Below are 23,414 nucleotides of genomic sequence, written 5' to 3' on the forward strand. Positions count from 1 at the left end.
GGCCACCTCATAAACAGGGACAAGGAAAGGCAGAGGTATTTAATGCATTTTTTGCCTCTGTCTTCAACAAGCATCTTTCCATGGTGGACCAAGGGGGTCTCAGTGCCCTGAGCTGGAGACCATTGCTGCAAGAATGATCAAATCCTAGACCCTGTACTTGTGTAGGATTTGCTTCTCCAGCTGGATCCCCAGAAATCTGTGGGGTCTTATGGGATTCATCTGAGAATCCTCAATGAGTTAACTGATGTTGTCCCAGAACCTCTCTTCACCATTTTTGAGTAGTCTTGGGAGACTGAAGAGGTCCTAGTGGACTGGAAACTGACAAACATAATCCCAATTTTAAAGAAGAACATGAAGAAGGACCCTGAAAACTACAGACCTGTCAGTCTCACCTCAGTGCCTGGCAAAGTCATGGGAAAGATTTTTCTGGGAAGTATTGAAAAACCCCTGGAGTACAACACAGTCATTGGTCACAGCCTGTACAGCTCCATGAGGTGAAAGTCCTGCTTGTTGAACCTTCTACAACAGGTTAACCCACCTAGATGATGTAGAAAAGAAAGATGTAACCTTTTTTGGACTTCAGTAAGGCTTTTGATACTGTCTCTCTCTTCTGGACAAAATATCTGGCTCTTAGCAGAATAAACACATCATGTGATGGGTGAGCAACTGGCTCAAGGTTGTCAGGTACAAAGAGTTTTAGTGAATGGTGTGATAATCAGGCTGGCATCTGGTCACTAGTGGGGTTCAGCAGAGCTCCATCCTCAGCCCTGTGCTCTTCCACATCTTCATAAATGACTTAGACACAAAAATTGAAGGAATACTAAGAATATTATGTAATTGTGCTGATGACACTAAACTGGGAACAGCTGTTGACTCCCTCGAGGGCAGAGAGGCCCTGCAGAGAGATCTTGACAAATCAGAGATGGGCAATCACCAACCATGTGAAGTTAACAGGGGCAAGTACTGGATTCTGCAGCTGGGGCATACCTGGACTGAATATAGACTGAAGGAGGAGATGCTGGAGAGCAGAGCTGCAGAAAGGGACCTAGGGGTCCTGGTCAATGGCAAGTTAAATATGAGCCAGCAGTGCCCTGGCAGTCAGGAGGGTGAACCTGTCCTGGAGTGCATCAGGCACAGCATCACCAGCCAGGCAAGGGAGGGGATTGTCCTGCTCTGCTCTGCTCTGGGGCAGCCTCACCTCAAGTGCTGGGGGCAGTTTTGCATGCCACAACATAAAAGAGGCATTAAGCTCTCAGACAGTGTAAAAGGGGGGGGCGTAAGGAAGATGATAGTCCTTGAGAGGAAGCTGCACGAGGAGCAGCTGAGGGAACTTGGTCTGTTCGGCCTGGAGAAGAGGAGACTGAGGGGATACTTCATTGAAGTCTGAAACTTCCTCTTGAGGAGAAATGGAGGGGCAGGTACTGATCACTCACGAACAGTGACAGGACTCAAGGAAACAGCATGAAACAGTTCAGGGAGATTTAGGGTAGATACCAAGAAAAAGTTCTTCAACCAGAGGGTGTTTGGCACTAGAAGAGGCTCCCCAAAGAAGTGGTCACAACACCAAGACTGGCAGAGTTCAAGAAGTGTTTGGAAAACACTTTCAGGCTCATGGTATGATTCTTGGAACGTCCTGTGCAGGGCCAGGAGCTGGACTCAATGGTCCTGATAAGTCCCTTCCAACTCAACATATTCTATGATTCTGCTCTAAATTCTATATACAGATTCACACAGCCCAGACCTTGCTGGACTCACTATCAGACAAGCATGCAAAATGATGTGCAGTTAGAAAATTTAGGATTGCATGCTTGTTATCTTCCATACTTGGTTCTTAGTGTAAAGAATAAATCTTGTAAAAGCTCAGTTTTCCATCAGGATAATCTTTGGCTGTAATTTCCATCTTTGGGGAGGATAATTCAGCTTTACATAAATATATTTGCTCTGCTATCTGAAGTTAGTAAGAATCAAACCACTGTATAGTTTTAAACAAATACCAAGTGATCTGTGAACAAAGGAAATAAATAAAGTAAACAAATAAAAAGGAAATAAATAAAGGAAAGAAAATAAACAAGCATACAATAAGTGTTCTTCATACATCCATTTTCCTTGAACCCTTTTATAATATATTTTCTTTTATAAACCTATAAATCTATCTTTATGCTATTTCTAATTTTTACCCAGGGTATATTAAATGTAACATTTGCTATTGGTCCAAAGCCCTGATTAACTTGCCTTGTTGACTTCATAAGTGACTTGGACAACATAACCTTCATAAATAAGAATGAATAAGGATATCACTCAAAAAAGGATAGGGTGGAGAGCACTTTGAGGAGTGATATGAACAAGAGGAAACAAGCAGACCTATTTAAAGTCACTGCTTGTCTCCTTTTGCTGAAGAAATATGTTAGGTTACAAATAGAAACTCTAGAATTAAAATTATCTGTTTTCCTTCCTGAGTAGAGAGAAGGGTTTCTTGACATATTTTACATGAGATTTGATGCTTTATTTTTTTTCCGAGTTGTTCATATCATTCCTGCATTCTAACAGATAAACAGGAGGATTTGTTTTTTCTTTTTCTTTTTTTTTTTTTTTGTGAGTAATGCAATCACCCTGATCATGACTGAGTCCTCCTGGACTGGAGGCTGGACTAACACAGGGGTTTGCAGTATTCTTTATCTTATAAATACTGTTTCATCTATCTGCCAAAGCAGGAGGAAAGAGTCAACTGCATTCCAATGGGCACTGGGTCACACCAACGCGAGGCACTAAGCACTGCCTTTAATCAGACATTTGTGGTACCACGCAAAAATATGTGGCATTTTTTGTTTTCTTTGATCAACTTCCTCAGCTCTGCATGCCAGATGGAAGGAGAGGGAGCAATTTCAAGGACTCCCATTACTGTCCTCTCAGAGAAAATTTTGTCAAAGATATTACTAGATTAGCCTTTTCCTCACTTTTTTTTTTGTCCCTGTTCATTATAATTACAGTTCATCACAATCAGATTAGGGTTTTACAATTTCAATGGGCTGCTAGCCACATATATACATGACCACTTTCAGAACTGAAACATTTATTCACAAAGTAGTTTCTAGTAGTTTCCAATTACTGGTCTAATATGATGGGGTAGTCTAGGCTTATGGGACATAGATGTTATTCAATAAGCATGACCTACTGCAAAATGTTTTGTAGAAAAATACACTAAAGAGAGTAAGGACGGTGTTGGGTAGGCAGTGTTTTAATTTGATTGTGTTAAGGTTTTTTCTATTTGATAAAAAGTAGAAAAGAAAACATTTCTTAGAGATTGCTGTTAAAAAAAATATAATTTGATATTTAGTATTTAGTATTTCAACAGGTTCTCTCCTATTAATAAAAAGGAACCCAATTTCATTTTTATCTACTAATACTCAGCTCTTCAAATTTGGTCCCAGTTAAATATGTTCTTAAAAATTGATAATTTTATTTTGTTTTTTCTTAAACTATGCAGAATTTATTCTTAATGATTTTTATCTCTTTTTCAAAAGCAAGAGCACACCTACTGATAGAATAGCAGATCCAGTCCTGGGCTTGTTTGTAGCTGGATATAGATGCAAAAAAGTATCAGCATTTGGTGTTATTTTGAAGGAAACTTGACTCCAGCAAAGTGAGGTCTAATCTTTTTATTTACATGAGCCAGATGAGGGGCATCACATCTCTTCTAACTCTGCAGCTAAACTTAGACACAGCTTATATCAATCAGACCCAAAACTTCATGTTAAAACACTTAAGTATTTATAGAAAAAGATGGGCTGAAAACTAAAGTCAGCATATATTAGAAAAACAGTAATAGCAAAAAGCTTTGTTGTTGTCAACCAGAAAGCTTAACCACATATTTGATCTAACAAAAACAGATGTGCAGGCACTACTGAAGGAAGTGGGGCACCTTTGATCTGCTGGCTTCTGCTGCTCACTTACAAAGGACAGTTGATTCCATTAATGAGGCTTTTCTGGTTTATTGGGTTCACTGATTTTATGCACCCAGAGCAGAAGGGAAATTGCACTACTCTCTAAGAAACCACTTTGATATCTTGTAAATACAGAGCCATAAAGCACTCATGTCACTTACTGCCTTAAGTGCGATACCTTTGGAAACAGCTGCTATGATTTCTTGATGACATTTTAAGGGTGTGAATGGTGAGGACAGGGGTAATTCCCTGTCAGATGAGTTGATCTTTACTTATCTGTAAGGAATGAGCTCAGGTGGGAGAAGAAAGACATCTTTCTTCAGAATGAGTCAGAATTACTAATAATCATTTATGAGGAAAACTAAAGTGAATGTAATTTCTGGCATACTGGGAAATGCCTGCTCAAATCAGAACAGATGGCTGAATAAAGTAATGATGCCTTATTTGCATAAGTCAAGGGGGCCCCATTTACTCCTATTAATTACACTTACCAGTATAGTATATTGCATGTAGTTAGCTCACTCAGTCACAGGATTTAATGAGACCTATAAGACCACACACAGTCTCTCAAACTCATGACAGTCCTGACATGCATGCAAAATATTTTTTGAAGAGAGTCTGCCAATTTTAAAGTTCAGAATTTTAAAGACACTTGCAGAGCCTCAAAGGCCATTCTCTCAGGAGTGCTCTTTCATGTAGCAGCTGCTAAGAAACTGAAGAGTCATGCCAAAGACAGATAAAATAAGATTCATCCATGTTGCTATTTGTTTAGTTTACTAGCTGTTGCTGAAATAGATCGGTTATTTAGATTCTTGGTTTTATTGCTGTTTCACAAGGTTTTACAGAAAGTAGGAAGTTAAATAGTGAGCTCCTTTCATTTTCCTCCAATGAATGTCAATGCTGGATGATTTCCATTAGTGTCTTGTGTTATGCATGATATTTTGAGCGTTGCTTTTGAATTTCTCCTTTCACTCTTAATTAACAAAACTGCCTAATAGGTATATCTCAGCAGAGTTTTTTTGTTTTTATTTTTTACCTATAGTGACATTCCAATTTACTACAAATTATTGAACACTACAGTAGTATTTAAAATGTGCTTTAAGTAAAATTAAGGTACAAGTGGCAAACTGATTCCCCTGGAAATCTATATTTTTGCTACAAAGTGGAATTATATTTTGACTATAAAATTTGATTTTGAACTCTACTGTCTTTTTTTTTTATGCAAAGCTATTTCTATCTTAAGGTTCTCATACCCAGTGAAGTGTGGATGCATTCATTTGCATGCAAGAAATTCAGTGGTAAACCCATCAGCTCACCCTGAGTTTGTGGGGAAAAAAGCACAAAACCCACCTTCATGCGTGCCTGCTTGTAGACCAAGAGACCAGAATTTCATTAGTCTGTCCCCAGAGGGGGAAGAATAGGGCAAGACTGAGGCATAGTCTCTACCAGCTGAGCATGTCTGTGACTGGCTGTAGAGATTCAGCAGTTTTATTTTCTTCTTAAAAGGAATTACTCTGCCTAAAAAGCTGCAGTTCAGCCACTGCTACACTGCTTATCCTCACCTTGAGCAGGGAGAAGAATGGTTTCTAAAGCTGCATGGAGTTTCACTGCTATTTCTATCAGCCTGTTGAGTTTAAAGGGACTTCAAAGAAGCAGGGTATTAAGCACTGCTACAAGGGCTCAAGTGTGAGTGAGAATAAAGTTTGAATCCTTTTACCACTAAGCACAAGAAAATGCCTCTGAATTAATTTGTGTAACAGACAGTAACTAAAGGACAGAGCAATAGATGAGCATTACAAAATTTCTTCTGCCCTCATGTGAGAAGATGAGCTCTCTGGAGCTGTACTCATATCCTGCACACCTACACTGGGAGCAGACTGAGCCAGGGGAATTTTTACGGGGTGATGTCACTACATATGCATGTTGCAGGGAAAGCATTAAGAAAGCAGGTCCTGCTGAACAGCATGGAATTTGCAAGGAACACTCTTCTGGAAAGGGTGGGCTTATATTAGCTTTAAAAGGTCAAAACTGCTGAATATGCAGATTTTTCTCTTTACCTTTCCTTGGACAACTGCATTTCAGAGTTGAAAGTGTAATTTCTGTGTACAGATGTGGAGTACTGGAATGGCAGCAGAACTACATATGAGGCTCCCAGCATGAAGGGACTTTCTGTATTGGTTCTGGACAAGAGAAAAGGAAGACTTGCTCATGTATTTTGATTTTCTTCTGGTGTTAGTATTACTTTGCAATTGAGTATTTGTGGTAACTCCATTAAAATTAACAATGCTCTCTTTCACAAGAAAACCAGTTCAGCCACATTATGGTGCTTCAGATTGAGTCTGTGGGAAAAGGAAAAATATTTTGGAGTAGGACTTCCCTGCAATATTCAACACAACATATTGGATCATATGATGTTCCCAACCTCAGTTAACCTGTAAATTGTACTAAAAATCCCTTAACGGTGAAGAAATTTCAAATATGATTGAAATTGGTGTCTTGCTAATGAAAAGGCAAAGTTTATTTCCTGCTTATCCCAGTTCACCAGTTCCAAGTACTAATTATTCTTACCCATAAAATAAATACTTTTAAATAATGTATTGGTTTTTAGTAGAATGATTTCATCTAGTAAACAAGTTAAACATCAGGGGAGGGGGAAAGTGTGATTTTTTTTCCTCATTGTAAATTAGTTCTGGTATACTGATTTATTTGTGTTAGTCATAAGTACAAGAAGTGTTTTTAGGATGATGACACAAATTCCTCAGAGGCTAGTTTTTTGGACAGGTTGCAGATGTTTCACGAGAATTTTTTTGAAAAGTATTAGGCAAATGAGAGAGCAAGTCTCAGTCAGGCAGATAAGATTCAGTCTCAGTACAGGGATTTTATTTCCATTTCCTTTTTTTTTAATGAGTTACCAATCTTCTCTACTAGCTTTCTTCAAAAAGCTATGCTGGGGCACCTTTCTGCTAGAAGCACCATGTTTTTGCCACATTCCAGGAGCAGTCAGATGTCTGATGGCAATTAAGAACCTGAAGTCAAATCCAGTTTTATGGGCTTACCCCTAAAAGGGATGATGACCTTACTTGCTTTTTGCTTCAAGACCAAGTGCCTGTTTTGGTCTTGCCTTTAATTTCATTATATGCCAGCTTTCATACAAATAGGAAGAAAAAGAGAACAAATCAATGTAGAGACTTTAGTTATGTTACTAAATGTACAGGAGAAGGAGTTTCCACTCTTCAGCTCTCATGATGATTTAGAAAGATGCAAGTAATTGAGACAAAAGATAAAAAGCTCACACTTGCTGGCTATAAAGATGCAGTCTGATTTTCAAGAACAACTATAAATTAATGAAAATTAACAGCTATAAATTAATATAAATTATAAGTATAAATTAATTTTGGTCCCATGGAACTATTCCTGGGGTTTATAAACTCCTCTTATACCTCTGAGTAATATATTATTATTATTTCTCATGCTTTGTAGTAAGCATTAATGGTAAAACAGGCAGGTGTGTAATCTAACCTTATCTACTTTGAGAATACAGGAAAATAACAATGGAAGGTCTGGTGTACTCCTGTGTGTAGCTAAACATCTGTTTAGCTGCTCCTCATTTCCACTCATGTCCTTTGAAATTAATGAGTTATGACCAGCAAAATAAACAACAAAAAAAAAAAAAAAAGAAAAAATATAAGATGTACAGAACAGTATATTTTAGTAATATTTTAAATATGATAAAATTTTTGTAATAAAGGTAAATGCATGTATTTCTAGCACTAAGAAACTGTACTATAATCATCTGTGGGGTTTTTTTTTGCTATCCCTTTTGTGGTACTGTACTTAAAATTTTAACTGAACTGTCTTTGAAACATAAGAAAAATCATAGTTTCTAATGTTTTTAATGAAATATTTTCTTTAAATACTCTTACTTATTAAAGATAAATTTGCCTGGTGGTCTAATTCTGATCTCTTTCTTGCAACACGTTAGACAGAATGTAAGCTTCCTGCCATTTAGAAAAAAAGCCAGGTTTGCTGTGAACCCTCTGTCCTAAAGCAAAATTTCATCTTCAGCACTGTCACTCTATGGAGAGATGTATAAGTTAGAGTGTGCCCAACACCTGTTCCAGGCATTGCATGAACATATGGTGGTGTCTATCCTTGTCACAAACAATCTTTTACTTCATATTGTGAACTGGCCCTTGGCAGAAAACTGAAATGGTGGGAATTAAATGGCTTGATGCTCTGAAGACAAAGGAAGAACCAGAGTAAATGATCTTAAAGTGGTCAGAGAAGAGTTAAATCCCTGTGAGGATTCCCCCAGGTGGTAAATACTGAAACCTCATGTTTGAAATTACATCTTGCTGTGGTTTCTCTGAAGAAATGGAACCAGATGTGCTCATCATTACCCATCAGGCCACCATGGCAAGCTAATTTTGCCAAATAGCCCAAACATACACAAAGCTGTAATGACCTTTAATTCCTAACAGCTTCAGTAGATCTTATTAAAAGCAGTGGTGGGCTCTCAGGGATCAGAAACTACTGGTTTCAGCTTTCAAACAGGCTGTGTGAGGATGCTAACCCTAATGACATTACACTATAAGATGTCTTATGAGCAAAAAAACTATTATAAATAGTACTAATTAAAACATGGAAGAAGAAGATGAACTTATGAAAGGAGTAAGAGAAGTTTCTTAGCAATTGTTTTTGCTTTCTGCAGTCTGAGGAAAAAAAATAAAGAAAGGAGATTGTCATTATTTCTGTTCTTAAACACAAAGACCTGATGGATGACAGAACAATATAGAAATTCAGATAGTGGGATAGTGGGAAAGGAATTAGGTTTTATAATCATCCATAAATGTTGCAATGGCAGTAAAGTGTAAGGGTACATGTTACAAGCATTTCTACTTAGGTTTACTAAATCATTTCTGCTTCTCATGGTAGTTGGAAAGATTGAGAAACGTGGACTATCTTTTTATTGGTCATTGAAATCTCATCAAAATACCTATCTTCCATACACGGATATTCTGTTGGACTACATTATTTCCTCAGTGAAGTTATTGTTGCTTTCACATCAGCAAAATTCCTTACTCCTCATAGGTAAAAAACTACTTAAATTTTCTGTAATGAGAAAGTATTCCAATTTGAGATCATCTAATTTTACTGCTTCACATTCAATAACCTATTACAAGATACTTAAAAAATTTCCCAAATTAAATTCATTAGCAATATCTACACATATATCTAATATTTGATCAACAATTTGAGAGGTTTCATCTCTAACCTAATATCTCATTTTTCCACTTTCACTGAGTGTCCATTGTTTTAACTGTTCTCCATATTCAGTTGAAGAACAAAATCTCCAGAGGATTATAACGCAGATATACACCAGCCAGCCTCAGTAAGGTTAGCACACCATGGAACATAACTGTGCATATACCTCACTGCACTACCACATTTCTAGAGGGGTACAGGAGGAGGTTTCTTTTGAAATTATACAAAGTGAACATATGTAATATCTTACTATGTCAGGTTGCAGGCCAAACCCTTAAAGCCTATAGATGACAACATATGCCCATAAGAAATGGAACAGATTTTATCAAGTACTTTCAAAGGACAGACCCAAACTGAAAAGTGGCTTCAAGTTATATTAAAAAGCTTCCATGGCTGGGAAATGAGCCAAGGAATCTGTGTTTCTACAATACTTGTGCTGATGCCAGTGATAAATATTTGTGCAGTAATTTTCTTTCCTGCTTGAAGTATCTGAGTGCTTGTTTGAGGGTCTTAACAGACTACAGATAATTTCATCTTCCAGTGAACAAAAGATTCAAAATCAAATTATAGAGGTTACTACTAGAGTAAAAATTGAGAAAATGATATCTGAACTTAAAAATTAAAATGAAACATATAGAATTATCAAATGTGCAAGTTACTGTGTGAGATTTTATGAGATTTATAAGGTAGAAGGTTAGAATTGCAGGTCATAGTATTCTTTTTGGCTCAGAAAAGGAACTGTGGCTTTCCCATATGATCTGACACACAAAAATGATGAACTGGCAGTCAACTAGTAAACAGCTCTCCGGGAATTCTGGATTGACCCCAACATTAGATTTAAAGCCAAGGAACAGTCTTACTAGAGAACTTTATTAGAAAAATTTAGAGAAATTCTGACTATGAGATTATTATTGCTTCAGCATTCTTCCTATCTCATTTACTTTATTGTAGAAATCCAGAAGATTAATCTACATAGTAAGAAACATATATATATATATATATATATATATGTGTGTGTGTGACATATATATATGTGTGTGTGTGTGTGTGTGTATGCATGCACTGTATGTAAAAATGTCTAATTGAAAAATCATATGGAAACATGATCTTCCTTTTCTTTGTTGATGCAACTGTGAACAAAACCACTCTAATTCTGGCTAAAAGATTGAATGTCAGGATTTTATCAATATTGTAATCCTCATTAGGTTCTCAGGCTAAAATGTGTGGTGCACAGAGGAATATGGTCAGCACTTCTGTATTTGAAGTTGGAGTTGTGGATATGTCCATTCAGCAAATTCTTGCAGCAGAAAAACAAACAAATTCATCAACATAAATGTCTGATTGCAATCCTGTTTGTCTTGGTTCTGCACAACAAGACATTTTTAGGCAGCACCTTCTCATGTTAGGAAAAAGACAAGAGTTTTTCTTCTTCAGGTCCATTACATGAAATTAATTCACTGTGCCATCAATTAAAAACAGAAGTTCAGTGTTCTGCTTGACTTCAGCAACTGTCCTCAAAATTATTATCCAGGTTTCTTAGCTTTTTGAATCCTACCAAACTTTCAGTTTAATCTGAACTACCTTATAGCAAGATCACTCAAATTTATATCTCCCCCAAGCTATCAAGCACTCTTAACAAACTAATTGATGATAAAGTAAACCCTCTCTCAATCAGGTTGCTCAGTAAAGTTGTTTTCATCTGCATTGAAAAACGTTATGCTTTTTGTCTCTGTGTGGGGTTCAAAAAACCAGGAATATTTGATTAAGTACTGATCAGAGGTAGCATCATGGCAGATAAATATCACATACTTGAAGGCTTAACTTACCATCGTCAAATTAATGTGTTTGGGATGAGGGGAAGTAGGCATGGAAAGAACTAATGTATCAAGGTAAGCACAGCACACAAAGCAGCTGTGTACCTCACTGAGGGAAAAATCAAGATGTCTTGACAAGTAGCAGATATGGAGAGAAAATAGAGGATTGAGGTCAGGCTTCTTTTGCACCAGCCTTCTGGGAACATTTCACAGTCATGTCTCTGTGCTTGAGCTCTGAATACTGACTGCAAAGATGGACAAATGATGTTTCAAAGCATGAGATGTCATATAAAAGTCTTGGGTGGAAGTGAACTGCTTACTTGGCCTTTTGAAATCATACTTGCTTTTATGTATTTCACAGATAGTGACCTGGAAGACTATCAGATTAATGAGCAAAGTAAAAGCAAAAAAGACATTGTACATTCAATAATATATGAACTATACATGAGACAACACAAATTTCTGTTTTTCTCAGTGCTATGGACCAGCATCAGCTTAAAGCCTTGACATTTTCTGAGGTGACTGGCGGTGACAGGCAGTTACCCACCAAGCTCTTCTTGCCCGTGGCTCATCAGGGCAGGCCAGTTGTTCCTTCAGCTCACATGGCAGATACTTTGCTACTGCAGGATGGCTGCCAAAACAGAACTTCATCATCAAGGAGCTCTTGCAGAAACTCTGAAAGAATGCTGTGAAATTTGAACTGAATACTGATAGACACTAAGAGCCTTTTGGAGCATCAACAAAAATATCATCTAAAGCTGAACAGCCTTGTATTGGTTCTGTCTTATCTCTCTCTGCCAAATAAAATTGCATCGGTACACACGAGAGACCTCAAAATATGAAAGAAGAAGAGAAAAGCAGAATGCAGATTTCCTTTTTCCTTATGCCTGTCCAGCAATCAGTTTCTATTAGTTCAGGTCCCTCAGAAAAATATGCCAAACTCTCATCCCTATTTGTGAGAAACTGCAAAACATAAACCACTCCAATTTCTAATACAGTATAATCCAAAAGCTATGGCAACGGATAGGCTCCATTCTATTTTCACATAAGAGAACGTGAGAAATTAAAGATGCTTTTGAAGTCAAATCACAAGAGACATGGGTGTGAAGTAGGATGAAGTAAAAAAAAAAATCTTACATCTTTGCACATCTGGTCACAACTTTATAATATATTGCTTTGAAAATAGCTTCTCAGATCTTATTACCTACTTTTGCTATTGTATTTTTTTCTGCTGCCCAACTAACTGACTGACTAGCTAGCTATTATAAATTTATTTTGTTCTTTTTTTTTTTTGTATGTTTAATCTACCACTTGGAAGTAGAACCTGCCTAAACATTTCTCTCCTATTATTTTTATTAGCTGCCTCTGTATAAGATTAAGACAGATACGTGCACCCTTAGACAAACACATCCATAATTCAAAAAATAAACTATACTGCTAATTGACCTTCTAAGAGTTTGGAAATACTGATATCACTGACCAAACTCCATACAGGGAGATACTTCCTGCACTGGAATAATTTGGCCCATTTTCTGTTTTCCCATATTCCTGCAAGTTGGTGAACAGGGCAGTGCAGGAGGAAGCTCAGTGGATTGATAAGGTCTCTCTGCCTGTGCTGGTCTGAGGGGCTGCTGCCTTTTTTTTGGCGTACATAATACATACTTCTATGGATTCTGCTGTTACTCTCTCCTACTGAGCACTGTCAGTGGTTGTTTAACAGATTATAATATCTTCAGAACAAGATTTTCTTGATCGCAATTTCTTTCACAGTGCTGCAACATTTATTAATAAGGATATTGATCAGTCAGGCAATCAATGTGCTGTGATGTTTCTCTCTATTTCAATTCCCTCAAAAAAGTTAAGTGCATGGCTACATAAAATGCAAATGCAACTTTAGTCAGTTTTTGAAAATTCACTTCAACCTCTTAATAGGATGTCCACTGAACAGAAAGCTGTTTTGCCAGCACTACCTCTATTTTCAGTGATAAAAAGCTGAAGGAACTAGTCTTTGGAAATGGTTTAAATTCTTATAAATGTAATTCTATAATATGTAGAGGATAATAATTTTTATAATTAGAAAATATAAGGCATTTATTTCCACACAGATACTATACAGCTTCTTGGATATGTTGGGGATTTTTCTGTTTTTTTGTTTGTTTTTTTTTCTTTTTTTACACTGTTTTTTGCCAAAGAATTATTCAGTGAGTTCCTAACGTGTAGCCTACAATATAAGTAGTCTCCCTCCTGTGTCTGCTCCAATAGTGGCATTCCCTCAGAGTAATAAATATTCTCTATATGGCAATTAGGTTTAAGCATGATTGTAAATGCAAAGTTCACAAGGTTGCCATTAATATTATCTTACATCCTCATTTCCTGTTGTCTTCATAGCTTAACATGTTTACTTTTAAAATAGAACATAATTAGCAAATCATATAGCTCATTTTTACTGAAAATAGCAGCTTGGTGAAATGCTTCTTATCATCTGGGGCTGACCTTCCCACAGACTGCATGTCCTGGGACAGAGTATTGTAATAAGAGAAATCAGTTCTTTTGGATCTGGGCCAAAAAGTAATTTAATTTCTCTGGCAGCCCCCCTCCTTTCCAGCTCTTCTCCCCATCTCCCCAGTAACACTCACATATGTGAGTTGGAGTTAAGAAGTTGCAGTTGGTAAACAAAACAAAGACAAAAACTGCTAAGAAGTTAATGAAAACATCAGTAAGTCATAGCATCTGGATCTCATCATCCACCTCTGACGTAAGGAAGATGTCCAGATGTTAGCAGAACTGTAGCAGTTGAAATATTTTGTGAGCAAGACTCCTTCCAAACAATCAGATACAAAGCAGTTCAGCACTTTCAGCAGTTTTTAGAAATGTCTCAAATATATAGTCGTCTTTTAGATGTGCAAAAGGCCTGCTCAGTGCCGAAAGAAGTCACGGTCTGGGGAGCTGGGTCTGGGGATTGTGAGCCTCTGCCTTTGGTAAGTGCACATGAATGTTCAAATGGCAGGAGAAGATGAGGCCTCCTGGTTGTCTGTCAATAACACAGACTTCTAGCAGAGACACAATGCTGCTTATCTTGTGCTATCCAGTGTTTAAGACCAGAGTTTAACAATTTCCACCATGATGAATTACAAAACTGGGCCTGGAGAGAGCAGACCATAATTTTCATCTTTCTCACTCATTTTTAATCCCCATTTGACAACGTGTACCACATATAAGCCTGCATGCTGAAAAATATAAATGATGAGGCTGGTTTCCTAACAGGTGGTTGCCAGGTGTATTGCATCTTTCCTTCCACTCCTGTCAGAGCTGCCTGATGGAGCAGTGACATTTTTCTCACTTGGATGCTCATTCTCCACGTGCAGAGTTACACAATTGCTCAGTTCCTCTTGGACACGATTTGTGGACGGCTCTGGGTGTGCTCCCTTCCTCCTTGACCCATGCTAACAAAGAATCAGTTTGGAGTCCCCATGAAAACAGTGAAGTTATTTCTAAAAATTCCTAATTGCTGAAGTGTCTGGGGACTGGATTTTCTGCACATCCCTAAAATCTGAGGCAGGACAGGACACGGGCTTGCTGTCTGATTGCTGCAGTCCTAGAATTGGCTACAATGACTGCAGAAAAAAACCAGAAAAATGACAGAAAAAAGCAGAACACTGAAAAAAGGATGTATTTACATAATCCTCTCCAGCTGTTGTATTTTGAATGCATGAGGATTTTGTAGCAACCACTTTTACAATATGCTTAGTATACTGTGTTCTTCTTATTGTAAACTTGGACTAAACAGTGCCATTGTTGTTGCCTGATTACAGAAATGATGGTGGAGCTCCATGAGATAAATGTTTAAAATTTCACTAATGGAGGAAAATGGGAAAGTCATATAAAAAACTGTCCAACTGTCCAGTCTCCCAACAGCGCAATTTAGCTCAGTTGTATGAAAATATCTATTACAAATATACAAGGTGACAGAGTACGCACACATTCTCTTCTCTTTGAGAGCTTCAACCTCTTTTGGCATTAGACTTCAAATTAGAAGAATAAGAGGTTTGGGAACAAGACATTCCAGTAGCTGAAAATAAACACCAGCTTCACACTACAGGCACCTACAACATTTTTTGGCACTTCTCTACATTTTCATGTAGAGAATAAGAAATTGAGAAACAGAATATGGAATAAGAACCCAATGATGCATTTAATTCCCAGGGCCATTTTGAGTGAGTATTTTGACTGAAGGATGTTGCCTTTAATGAATTACAGTCATTCCACGATAAAAATACCAATGCTAAAAAAGGCATACAATACAATACTCTAGATATCCTATTGGAATTTATTGTGGCAATATTTTCAAAAAATTAGACAAGTGTGTGCTATTTATGAAATGTATTACTTCTGATTGCATTTGATATCTGAATTTGAAAGATGTGAAGTATAATAAACTACAAGCATGAAACTGATGTTTTCTCAAGAAACATCTTACAATGTAAGCTTTTTTAGTAATTATACTGATAGCAGCAAACCTTATGAGTACTCTCAAAGGGAGGAAACTGTGTATGGTAATGATATTTAACCATTCAACCAAAATAAATTATTCATATGTTTTGCACTGGGTGTGCTATCCTTGCTTTATTGTAGACACAGCTCCTTCAGTTGTCAGACAATTGTTATTTACTGTTTTCCTATTTATTTTCCATAAATTATGCTCTATTTACAAATATGTATAAAATCAATAGTTGATTATGCTCTACATCATGGTAGGTGGCTAGGTTTATATAATAGTACTTATATAATAGCCTGAGTAAAGTACCAAACCTGTAGGAGATTTTCTCCAGATTGGGGGTCAGTAATTTCCTAAAAATGCTGATAGAGACAAACAGTGATATATCTGAAGCTATATTTCAAGTGGTCTTGGGTTCTGCAAAGTATCCATTTCCTAAGACCTTATTTCACCTACACACACTGTAAATCTTTCTCCAGTCTCAGAACAAAGCCAACACCTCAAGAAGTAATTTCTCTTCTGCATGAGCATAAATTTTGAGGACAGTTGAAATGTAGTGCAAAATTCTTCGCTTAACATGGGGCTTAAAACATTTTCAAAGGATAAAAATTCCTTTCTTTCCTTCCTTTACTTGCTATAGACGGCTACAGACATGCTTTGAAGTATAAGCAATATCTGAGAATTGTTTAAGAATAATTAGGTATATATACTCACAGACTTCACAATCTGTACATGAGTATGTTTTAAGGCATCAGAGGTAAGAGGAAAGTGTAAGAGAAAACAGCAATTATAAATCCACTGGCAATACAGGGATGTTGATAATGGAGAACAAATTAGGCATCAACAAGAAGAGAGAGTATGCAACAGATGCACACAATGTTCCTTGACAAGTCCAACAAATTGATAATGGCCAGTAGAAAGAAAATATTAAATAGTGGTATAATTTTAGCTAATCATGATAAATTAAAGAATAAAAGGTCTACCCAAAGGGCCTTGCAGAAAATTTTTCATTAAGAGACTCAAAAATAACCCAGCCTGTACTAAACCCATGAAAACGAGATGAAAGTTGACTGATAATCTAAAGTAATCTAAATGGAAATTAATTGCTTGATGGGATTACTTTTACACCAACCCCAGAGTTCCCTCTTTGGCTATATCTTTAGCAATAGCTTACAAGGACATACAGAATCTTTCTGGATGACTCAAGTACTAGCAAAGTAGGCATAATGAGAATTGGTCTGTAACAGATCTTGGAAATTGAGTAATTTTGATTTCTTTGGCAATGAACAGAAAACAAAACCAATAAAAACAATGGCAGCAAAAGCCCACTTAAGTAGGCTAGAAGGTACAAATTAAATACATTCCTGGGGTAAATACAATATTGAGAAATTTTAGTGAACTTTAAATTAGAAAAAAAAGACAATTGAACATGAGACATGGTAAGTAGGTAAATAAACAATATAATTTCAACTAGAATAGCTGAAAGTTTATTTTTAAAATACCAAATAACAAAATTTTTACCCCAGGCTTTCAATGGCTAAGCTTCTGCAGCAAAGCTATCAGTAATTCACCAACCTCAGACTACCTACACCTTCTTTTTTTTGTCTATAATACCAGAATTTCAGAAGACAATGTAACTTTTGCACCATAAAAAAAGCCCCTTAATTTAAGACAGGCACATTAGTAGTCAGTTGTATTCATGCATCATTCCAAAATATGCTGGTGAAAATGTAAAAGCCAGGATCTTTAGTGATGTTGTATGGTACACATAATGGCACTTAGGACAATGCAGATAAATGCTACTTTGGGTGATGTAAATTCAGAGAACAGCGAAGGCACTAGGAAAAATCTGTCTAAAATGTTTTGAGGGTGTGTGCATCTGAGAGCTGAGAATGACGCTTCCTGTTCTCTGAAAGCTCATTCTGTGCTGCTGCCCTTGTGCATGAAATCCTGGTCTCTTTGGGAGGTCTGTCCACTGAAGAAGCCAGAATGTTCTTTCCTTCCCAGCTGAGGATGTGGTCTGACACTAGTAAGGGGAATTAACTAGGAACTCCAATTCTATTTCTTGTGAATGCAGTAACAGGAAAAGTTACCATTTTTATATTGTCTATTTAGAGGCTCTGTCAACTTAAGTCTTCTTCTCTCCTTAGTCCTTGTTTTTTGCTGTTCACTCTATTATCTGTTACCCCAAACTTTTTCTCACTTCTAGTGGGCATTTTAGATGTCCCAGAAATTGAAAATATTTAATGATTTACCTAGTAAATAATTTTCTACATTTTAAGATCTCCAGATATGACTACATACATGTGTCTAGATGTTCTTTTTCTCTGTAAAACAAGAAGGAGGAAAAAATGCAGAGTGGAAAACCATGATCTGTGCTGCTATGATGTGACTGCGATGAGCTGCAGCTCACTGCTCCTCAGGATAGGTATTTTATTTATAAATATATACCATATTTATATGCTATACCAAATTTATACAACAGTAACAATGTACCATAATATGGTACAATAATATACCATATTTATATGAGTGTGCTCCGCCCCAGCAGGCTGAATCACAAGTTGCTCTGCCATGTGATGAGACAGCACAGGCAGTAACTCAGGCCTGGTGCTGGGGTTTGAAAGCAGCATCAGGATGCTGCTCTACAGTGCCCAGTATGGGAGAGCACACAGAGGTGACCTGAGAAGGCAGTCTGCATTCATTTGCATTCCTTTACTGCACCCACTCAAAATCAAAGGGTTTTTAGCTACAGTCAATTAATTCCATGCAGTTTTAACAGCATCTCAAACATTTCGGACACCTTTTGCACAGGACTATTGCTGACTTTCTTTTGTGTCAGTAAGACTATATGATCATAGAATCCTAGAATGATAGAGTGGTTTAGGTTAGAAGGGATCTCAAAGATCATCTAGTTGCAGCCCCCTGCCACGGGCAGGAACACCTCCAATTAGACCAGGGTGGTCAAAACCGCATCCAGCCCTGTCTCAAACACCTCTAGGGACAGGGAGCAACCTGTGCCAGTGCCTCACTACCCTTATAGTACAGAATTTCTTCCTAACATCTAGTGTAAACCTACTGTCTTTCAGTTTAAGTCCATTACCCTTTGTCCTTTCCCTGCATGCCCTTGTGAAAATCCTGTCCAGCTTTCTTGTAAGCCCCTTTTAAATACCGGAAGGCTGCTACAAGGTCTTCCCAAAGTCTTCTCTTCTCCAGCCATTCTTATCTAATGGAAAAAACGTTTTCTATGATATATTTTCTACTTAGGAAGTAGATAGTACTCCCTGTTTGATGATTATATCAAATTACATTTCATGAAGGGCTATTTCTGTGTGCAGGCTAGAAGGATTTTTTGAAGGCAAAACATTTACTTTGTCTTGAATATGTCATGAAGAATGCATATTTCAGATTTTCTTCTTTCTTTTGCAAAGAATGTGTTTTTTTAAAGGCGTGTCCTGATAACACAAATTGCTGATCTAAGAGGATTTCTTCTTTCAGTGTCATGACCCTTCTTGACCATTTTCAGGTAGTCAGCAGTTTAAACTGCTGATATCCCAGAGAACAAACAGAACAGCAACACAACTTGCTGTTTTGTTTCTCCCCCTGAATCTCTGTTAATCATGAAGTATCTTCTGGAATACACCCTGACATCTGCTCTAACTACATACTTCTTATTGGGAGTTCAGCCTGATTTTAAGGTTTTCTGACAGACAGCAGCCCAAATATACTAGTGGACTGACAAGTCTATATCACCAGCACAGCCTGGAAAATGAAACTGTCACAGTTTTTAAGGGTCCCCTAACATCTAAGCCTTGTATTGATAAAAACTGTGATGGCTCATAACCAGCTGCCAAGTAGAATAAAAACATGCCGACCCTTATCAGTGCAGCTAAAGGGGCTAAAGGGTTCACGTTCACTCCCCGTTTCTAGGAATGTGACAGAGTCTCCAGAAATATAATTAGCAGTTGTTTAGCCTACAAATATTTGATAATCATATGCAAGGTTAAATATATACATTTATCAAGTTCTCTTCGTATCCTGATAAAATCTGCATACTTTCATATGTAGGTCACATTCTGAAGGTATAAATTACATATCATTAAATGCTTTCCTATGTCAGCTGATGAGAGGGAAACAATTTTATAGAAGACAGTTGGTAGCAGTTGTTGTATGTGGACACATGCCAGAGGTACTTGGACTCTGTTGATGCAAATGCCATTCTGAACGTAATGATAAATTAAAAGGCTCACTTCAAAGCATTCACATAAACATCTCCAGCAGGTAGAATGGCAAAGAATCTCAGGATAAACAAGTGTCCAGCTGACCAGGCAGCATGCAGATTAAACAAAGGCTGACTTGGCCCCTCTGGCTTCCCTTTTATAGATTTGTGTAATATGCATGCCCTTTCTCTCAGAATTTCTTTCCTCTCAGTGCTTCTTTCAGTGGAGTTTCAGCACTGCCCTGAACATCAGGACCTGTGTTGTGACTGCTGCAACACGTCTTGCAGTGGTTAAGGCTACCAAAGAATCCCAGTTTTATAACACACTTTTGAGAGATGAAGTGGACTGTCTGCCCAGTTCTGTTTGCTGTGAAGTGAGGTTTAGTCCAGTGCTTTTATGACACTGCCATATTTATGACCACCTACAGAGCACTAAAGTAAATATGATGCCCCCATCTCCTGTGACCATGAGCTTTTACTGTATAATAGTGTAAAGCTGAATTCCTCTGCCTAGGAAACTCACTCTCCTTTGCCATCTATGGGAATAGGCACAGAATTAATCCAGTCACTTATACACGTGGGCAAAGCAAGTTTTTATGAGTAGATCTAATTCAGAGCAGATTTTGCCCACGTGTTTCTTTATAGGCAATGGCCACTCACTGCCTGATTACCCAATGTAATCAGTTTTGGAATCAGTACTCAACCAAATGTCTGTTATGCACTTAGCTACTCTTATTTCTGCAAAACGTAAACTCAGGAGAGTGATGTAAAAGTTCAGTTTACATTAGTAAGCCATAAAGTCTGGCTCTTGGTCATCTCATCTGATCTTATCATTATTCACATTTCTCCTCTCTCCTTCCTTCCCCCTGGAATAAACCACCCCCACTGTAAGTATACAAACAAACCAAAACAATCCCTCTGGCAGACACACCCATTGTGCATTTCTGCTGCCTTTTTTGAAACCTCTAAATGCTGCAAAATAAAAGTAACAACCTCAGCAGGGTGAATGAGAAGCATTCATCTAATAGACAATAATAGAAGAGAAAAATAAAGTGAGTTAAATTATCTTCTTCTCCAGCCCTCTATCATGTTCTGCCCCCAGTTTTTGAATATTTGCAAGTCAAAATAAAAATGTGGACTAAAACTCTATAGATGGCTGGTAATTTATATCTCAGAAGCCTAGCTCTGGCATACCTGATACTCACTTGGAGCTCACAGCACTGAAATCCTTGCCAGAGGAAATACCAGTAATTGCTCAGTGCACAGCCCAGATATTCCAACTGACACACTCCTTGGCTACAAAACGCTCCGTAACGCAACTCACTGAAGCACATCACAGCAGTGAAGCACAAGGTCTGACCTAACAGCAAAATAAAATGCTTCAGCACACTTTAGTCTGAGGAATTTGTGCCATAATACTGAACCAAAATTCACTGCTGTTCTTCTTTTAACCGAAGTTTGTCTCATCTAGTTAGAGGAGCACACACAGTTCCACCCTAGGCACAGCACAGATGTAACATGACACACAAACAAAAGGCTGGAGAAATACTCAGAGGCTACATCGACACAAATGAAAATGATACCTCTAATTGCTGTCATAGATTTTGATCCCTTATGAATTTTAAAATATCTTTATGTAATGTCCTTCTCACCTGCCAGTCGTCTGTCTCTCGTGTTTTTCCAGATAACATCCAAGGCTCTGGCAGTGGAGTCCCTGATATGATCACTAAATGATCTCCTCAGAGGGGCTTTCACCGGGTGATGCATAATGCAGATCGATCACACATCCAGGTCAAACGGCTGTAGCTTAGCCCCAGGAAAAAGGGCATTCTCTGCCGAGGATCTGTTTGGATTCCTCTTTGCCAGGCAGGCAGGTTGTTACTTTATATAATTTGTCATCAGCCTTGTGGAGCTTTCCCTTGAAGAGTCAGGCATTGCAGTTCTCACTGCGGATGCAGGAAAGCTCAGACTGCAGCCAGCCTACTGGAAAGCTGCCAAAATCTTACATCTGGAACAGTTTACAAATGAGCTAACGATACAGTCATTTAGATTTGGGGCTTTATTTGTGGATATCTATAGGATTCTAGCTTCCTGTTTAATCAAATAACTTACCAGGCACATACTTGCATGCTCATTTATTAGGATAATATTTCCCTGCTTAGCTGATATTTCAGGTAATCTTTCATGTTTGGACATGAAAAAGGTAAGAAATAGAAAAGAGATAAAGTAATTTTAAATATCTAGAGATCAGGTATTTTATTTTGTCACCATATATTTTTTGCATTTTACTCTACTTAAGGCAGAGAACAGAGCCTGATTCTGAGTTCCCTATATTTAGTACTTAATGACAACACACTAATGAAAGGAAATAAAAAAATGAAAGGAAGAGGGGAGATAATAAAAAAGGAGAGGGAACTAAGCCCCCACACTTTGCTGAGTGGAAAGATAAGTTCCCATATGAAAAATATTTACCAATGTAACTGAGATTAATAGTCACAGTAAATGAAGCCATTTGACCTTGCTTATTTTGACCTTTTTAATTGATTACTGTGTCCTGTGGCTTCCCTGAGGGAGAAAGGGAGGAAAAAAGGAGTGCCTGAGACTCTCTTTCCCTTTTTAATACTATGTGGTAATGTGTGAAGAGATGAGAAATACCAGTTTAAAAACCTAATGTCCTCCATTATATGGGAAAACAAAACCTGTCAAATAAAGTTGTCTACGTTCATTCTACAGGTAGTCCTTAACTTTTTTTTACAGCAACTACAGTAATTAATATTAGATACCATTATTTTCTTTAGAAGTATTATCATTAGAATTGATTGATTAACTTCTTGCAAGGTTGGCATAGAGAGACCAAATTACAGAACTGAGAGTTTTAACCCTTAACAAAGAGATTTTCATTCCCTTTGAATTTCTTCCTAAAACAAAAGTTTTTCTTTTCATGACATGAGATAATTTCTTTCACACTCTCTTATTTGTTGTTATTTTTTTCTATTGTCTTCTCAGTTCCCTTCATTTTCACTAGTCATCATTTCCTTTAAGAGAAATCATTATCTCATTCTGACAATGAAATGAAATTTATGAGATTTGCAATAGTGTAACTGAGGGAATAACTGGCTCATCATCTATTTAATGCAGATCATAATTTCTTCCCATCTAGGCCTTAGTCTTTTATCTTTATAGAGCATCTGCAAACACTAATGTCCTGTGTGTGTCTTTGAACAAAACAGCAGTGAGTGATCTCTATAGTTTGCTGTTGCTTTCCTCATTATCCCCCTCCTTCTTTCTGAGACCGGATGGAGAAAGAAGCAGCCAACTCTCCAGAGAAATTCAATATGATAACACACTCTTGCATGGTTGTGGTACTTTTGTTGGTTTCTTTTCTCTTTTTTTTTTTTTTTGGTGTGTGTGTGTTTTGTTTTTTTCTTAATTATTATTCTTACAAAAATTCCTGGTAGAGCAAGTGCAATGCTTACACAGGAAAATCCTGACAGAGGCTTACATAGGCAAATGGTGACACGATGACCAGAGCACAAAGTATCTGTTTTGAAACATGTACACTCTGTTCAGATGAGATTTGCTGTTCTTGCTATTAATGAACAGCTCAGAAGAGCATTATTCATTTTTAAATGAAGATGCAGTAAGCAATAACTTAATCAGGAGCTGAATTTCTCTATTTT

The 23,414-nt window shown here is 37.4% G+C and overlaps 1 protein-coding gene across 2 annotated transcripts in view; it reads right to left on the reverse strand.

Annotated features, from left to right (window-relative positions):
• The window catches only part of DLC1 (DLC1 Rho GTPase activating protein), a 213,087-nt gene that overhangs the window by 76,909 nt on the left and 112,764 nt on the right, over positions 1-23,414 (reverse strand). Inside the window, exon 1 of one of the 2 annotated variants that reach the window (XM_064710451.1) lies at positions 21,387-21,691. The exons of the other annotated variant lie outside the window; for it this stretch is intronic. Within the exon in view, the coding sequence (XP_064566521.1) occupies positions 21,387-21,501 (115 nt within the window). The 5' untranslated portion in view covers positions 21,502-21,691. Of the gene's footprint in view, positions 1-21,386; positions 21,692-23,414 lie in introns of those variants that run through there. 2 annotated transcript variants of the gene reach the window in all.

Source organism: Zonotrichia leucophrys, chromosome 4 (assembly GCF_028769735.1).
Source record: "Zonotrichia leucophrys gambelii isolate GWCS_2022_RI chromosome 4, RI_Zleu_2.0, whole genome shotgun sequence".
NCBI classification, from domain to species: domain Eukaryota; kingdom Metazoa; phylum Chordata; class Aves; order Passeriformes; family Passerellidae; genus Zonotrichia; species Zonotrichia leucophrys.